The sequence below is a fragment of the Bison bison genome, unplaced genomic scaffold (genome assembly GCF_000754665.1).
Source record: "Bison bison bison isolate TAMUID 2011002044 unplaced genomic scaffold, Bison_UMD1.0 scf7180017864080, whole genome shotgun sequence".
Taxonomy (NCBI): Eukaryota; Metazoa; Chordata; class Mammalia; order Artiodactyla; family Bovidae; genus Bison; species Bison bison.
The window spans coordinates 5,664,603-5,669,072 of NW_011494652.1; the positions used below are offsets into that span (position 1 = coordinate 5,664,603).

Sequence of the window (4,470 nt, forward strand, 5' to 3'; positions counted from 1 at the left end):
CAGCAGGACTGCACGTGCTCCCGAGTGCCGGGCTGGCCAGTAGCTGCCAGGGCCTCCTGCTTTGAGCTGGGTTGGGACCTGAAAGGTACAGGGTGGGGGTTGAACCCAAAACCAACCAGCTGTTGTAGACAGATTCACTGGCAGAGCTGAGGTTCAGGTCCTATCTCAGCAGGTTAAATAACCCTGGGCAAGTCACTCAGCGGGGCTTCCCTGGCGGCCCAGATGGTAAAGAATCCGCCCGCAATGTGGGAGACCTGGCTCCGATCCCTGGGTTGGGAAGATCCCCTGGAGGAGGGCACAGCAACCCACTCCAGTATTCTTGCCCGGAGAATCCCCATGGACAGAGAAGCCTGGCAGGCTGCAGTCCACAGGGTCACAAAGAGTCGGACATAACTGAAAGACTAAGCACAACACAAGTCACTCAGCTGTCCTCTAGTTTTTGCAACTAGTTTATAACTGTCTACTTTGTCACATAGGCCACGTAACAGGATGATCTCCTGAAAACTTGCGATGAGACGGTGGACAGTCTCAAGGGATGGGGTGGGGGTGGGGGTGTAATCTACCTGGCCCAGCCTCAGTTCTAGCATAGGACAGAGAAGGTAAGGCAAGAAGACTCAATAGCAAATTCTACAACTTACTGGGCTTAGCCCCCTGAATGGCTTGATCATGGAACTGTCTCAACTGACTGTATTATAAGTCACTATCCACACCTACAGATGAGAAAACTAAGTTGCCCAGAGCGAGGTGGGATTAGGACCCAGCACAGCTAAGTCCCCCAAGCCAGAAAAATCTTACTCCTGCTGTTCCTGCTTTCCCCTCTACTCCCCCTGCTCCTTCCTCACTGGCATGGAAGGGTCCTGGACTTCAGTAGGTGGCCTTTCCCGGGCTGGGCTCTTGGTTCCGGATGGTGAACACGGGGCATGGTCACCTGTGGGAGGAAAAGAGCGTCAACCCCGGACCCTGAAATCCAGCAGGCAGGATGCTGCCAGCTCAAGTGGCTGGTGAGAGCGGTCGGGCTCTGAAAGAGCCACTAGCCCCAGGTCAAAGAGCAACTTGAACTGGAGTAGACAGATGAAGCCAAGGTATCCTGGGTGGGTACAATAGCTGCACCTGGGGGAGGCTCAGGGGATTACCGAATCCTCCCAGGGCTCACCTACTGATGCTTTGTGCTGCTGCAATCGCTGGTCCAGCATACGGCAAAGCCCGTCTCCGAAGTGCTGGAGGATCTTAGCTTCCTTGCCGCTGCGCAGGGGCAGTGGATACCGCCGGAGGGAGCGCAGCGCCTGGCGGGGGTAGGGGGTACAGGATTGGGTCAGGATGGGCCTGGCTCTTCGTCCCGGCCTGCACCTGTTCCCCATCCGGCCCGGCCAGAACCCACCTTCTGAAACACAAATTGCGTGCGGCTCCCTCTGCTGGCTGCCTCGTCCCGCCACTCGGTTAGCCAGCGTACGAAGAGAGGGTTGGGGCAAACTGGCAGCGGGCGTTTCCGGCCCAGCCGGACGGGCGCTGCCATGAGCCGCAGGGCGGGTCCTCTGGCGCCTCACGCCGGTAGGACTGAGATGCTGCTATTTCTGGAGACGGGATTCAAACACCTGGTTCCGGCGGAGGAGGGCAGGACCGCTCTAATCACGTGGTCCCACGCGGGGCATTAACCAGAGGACAGCCTTCTGCCGCCCTCCCCGCCCCTATGCTACTCTTAAACGGTTGGTACCGATCGCTGTACTACCACCTTTCGCCCTCCTGCCGTTCCCGGACAGGACCAGCCTTTTGGACGCGCCCCTCCTCGTTTACCAGGCCTTGACCCGCCTCTTCCTCTCACCACAGATTTCAGAGCGAGGGGTTGTCCTCTTTGTGCAGGGAAGGAGGGGGCAATGTGGACAGCGCCCCCTGTTGCTGGGAGGTCTGACTGGGGCGGCGCGTACCGAGGTGATTTCAGTCTCGCTATTGCGGAGGACCGTATAGACAACTTGGCTGGTTTTTTCTCCGCACTCGCTTTATAGGTTGGGGAAAAAATGCGTGCAGGTAGTTTTGTAGGAGGAACTTTAAGAATGGGTACAGGGAATGAGGACACAAAGGTAACTCAAGAGGAGCTGAAGAACCCTTCGAGGAAAAGGTTATCTGTATCTTGAGTTTAGGCTCCTCCACCCTGGGCTATGGGGGAGGGCTGTGAAGCCGGGGACACGCAGGGAAGGCCTTCAAAGCTTGGAGGACAGGGAATAGGGGACAGAGAACAAGTAGAAAGGGAACAAATAGGAGGTGCTAGATATCGGGGGCTCAGTCGGTAAAGAATCGGCTTGCAGTGCTGGAGACCTGGGTTCGATCCCTGGAGTCAGGAAGATCCCCTGGAGAAGGAAATGGCAATCCACTCCAGTATTCTTGCCTGGAGAATACTATGGACAGAGGAGCCTGGTGGGCTACAGTCCATAGGGTCTCAAGAGTCGGGACACGACTGAGCGACTAAATCACCACCAGCCATCGGGGGATGTGAGAGGGGCTGAAATGTGCATGTTGTTGGATTCGGGGTGGCAGCCTGGGAGTAAGAAGCTCGGACAAAGGAAAACACTTCATCGCTTTTGTGACTCGTTGGAGGTGGGGGACCCTCAGGGAGGTTAACATGGAAACCATCCACAGGGGTCCAGTTGAGCCCGAGTCTACTCAGTGAGTTAGAGCAGCCGTCAGGGATTATTCCGGAAGTGGAGAGATGCAGATCGGGGGCCGAACCGGAGCGGAGAGGCGAGCGCCTGGGCTCCAGGTCCGCCCTTTCAAGCCCCGCCCAGCCCCGATCTCTCACCCGCTATCACGCTCCACACTCCCGCCTCCCGCCCGACGCTGCCTTATAAGGAGCCTGCCGCCGGCCTTCAGATTGGCCCCGCCCTCTTTAGTCTCTTGTCCTAATAAGGACATCTAGGGCATCCCGCTGCTAGGGGCGGGCTGGAGCGCGTCTCCACGGTAACTGCGAAGTCTCCCTCCCCCTCCTCATTGCTCTAGGAAACTCCGAAACGGTGGACCTAGCCTTATCTCCGGCCGGGTCTCTAGCGGGAGGCGGCGGTTGAGCTGCAGCCCCCCATTGAGGCTCCTTGGGAGTTCGGTTGGTGGGCGATGCTACGGGATGTCCCCGACTACAATCCCCAGCATGCTCTGCGACGTACCCCACTCGGGTGTCGCTAGCCCGGTCCTGAAGACCAGGCTTCCAGCTGTTTATTGTTCCACCCTTTATTTTGTGTGTAGGATCAATGCCCCGGGCCTCTTGTTTGGGACTTTGTCTTCTCTTCTTGCAGACTAAGTGGTCTTCGAGACCGACGAAATGTTCCCGGAGTCCCCCACCCCAGTTTGTTTTTTTTTAAGGTTATGCTCTCACAGAACTTCTGCCTCAATGTCTAAGGGTATTAATTAACCATATGCCTGGTTACAAACTCAAGAGTGAGATTCAAGTCTGGTTTAATATCTATTTTCTCTTTTCACTATCTAGTAGAAAAGCACATACTCTTTGAATCGAATACACAAAACCCCTTCTCCCTTTATTGCCTTATTAATTTGCCAAACACCTTTTGGTACAAATCTCTTATTTCCAAACATTTCCTTGTAGCCTTTCCTTTGTGTTTTTTTCCTCATTTTATTGACGTTGCATATACCTTTTCTCAGCAGACAACATGAAGTAGACTTCATGAATACTTATTGTATTGGAGGGGCCTTATACTTGCAATTCTCCTTGTTCTAAGACTGGATCCCAGGGAAAAGCACCTATTTATTATAGGTGCTTCAATTCAGAAAAGTTAAATACTAACTCGCTGAAAAGTTTCATACCAAGGTATCCAGAAAGTGCCAAGATGAAGCTTAGGAAAATCGTTTCGCTACTGGGTAAAGAGCCGCGAAAGAAAGTGAAAGTGAAGTCGCTCAGTCGTGTCCGACCCCGTGGACTGCAGCCCACCAGGCTCCTCTGTCCATGGGATTCCCCAGGCAAGAATACTGGAGTGGGTTGCCATTTCCTTCTCCAGGGGATCTTCCCGACCCAGGAATCGAACCCAGGTCTACCCTCATTGCAGGAAGACACAGGCAGAGCCTCGAAGCCAGGGTTTATTCTCAGGTCTTATTACAAAACGCTGAGGCCTTCACTGAGCTAGGAGTATTTCCTGGGAAACTCGACAACGGCTGCGCTCTGTCCGCCACAGCCCCGCCTCTCTCTGCTGTTTCGGACTACTTTTCCCAGGATGCAACGTGGCGCTCGGAGGCTGTCGGACGAAGAAGACTCTGTTACCCAGCGAGCCCGAAGACCGCGCAGGGCCCTCGGACTTCATTTCCCGTCGTCCCGCAGGGGGAGCCCCGGAAGCCCGCCCCGCCCCTCATTGTGCGGCTCGTACTAAACGGAAGGGGCCGGGAGAGGCCGCGTTCAGTCGGATCCCGGCAGCAGCTGCAGCGCCTCTCGTCTTGTAGGCTCTCCTAGCTATCGCCTTTTCGCTTCCGGAAACATGG

General features: G+C 55.3%; 2 protein-coding genes across 2 annotated transcripts in view; one reads left to right on the forward strand and one right to left on the reverse strand.

The window, feature by feature from the left end:
• Positions 1-1,822, reverse strand: part of MUS81 (MUS81 structure-specific endonuclease subunit) — a 5,967-nt gene extending 4,145 nt beyond the window's left edge. Inside the window, exons 1-4 of the mRNA XM_010837782.1 lie at positions 1,379-1,822; positions 1,154-1,283; positions 843-928; positions 2-78 (exon numbers count right to left, since the gene is read on the reverse strand). Of these exons, the coding sequence (XP_010836084.1) occupies positions 2-78; positions 843-928; positions 1,154-1,283; positions 1,379-1,513 (428 nt within the window). The 5' untranslated portion in view covers positions 1,514-1,822. The remainder of the gene's footprint in view (position 1; positions 79-842; positions 929-1,153; positions 1,284-1,378) is intronic.
• A 2,534-nt stretch (positions 1,823-4,356) lies between these two features.
• Positions 4,357-4,470, forward strand: part of CFL1 (cofilin 1 (non-muscle)) — a 3,342-nt gene continuing 3,228 nt past the window's right edge. The window contains exon 1 of the mRNA XM_010837783.1: positions 4,357-4,470. Coding sequence (XP_010836085.1) covers positions 4,467-4,470 — 4 coding nt within the window. The 5' untranslated portion in view covers positions 4,357-4,466.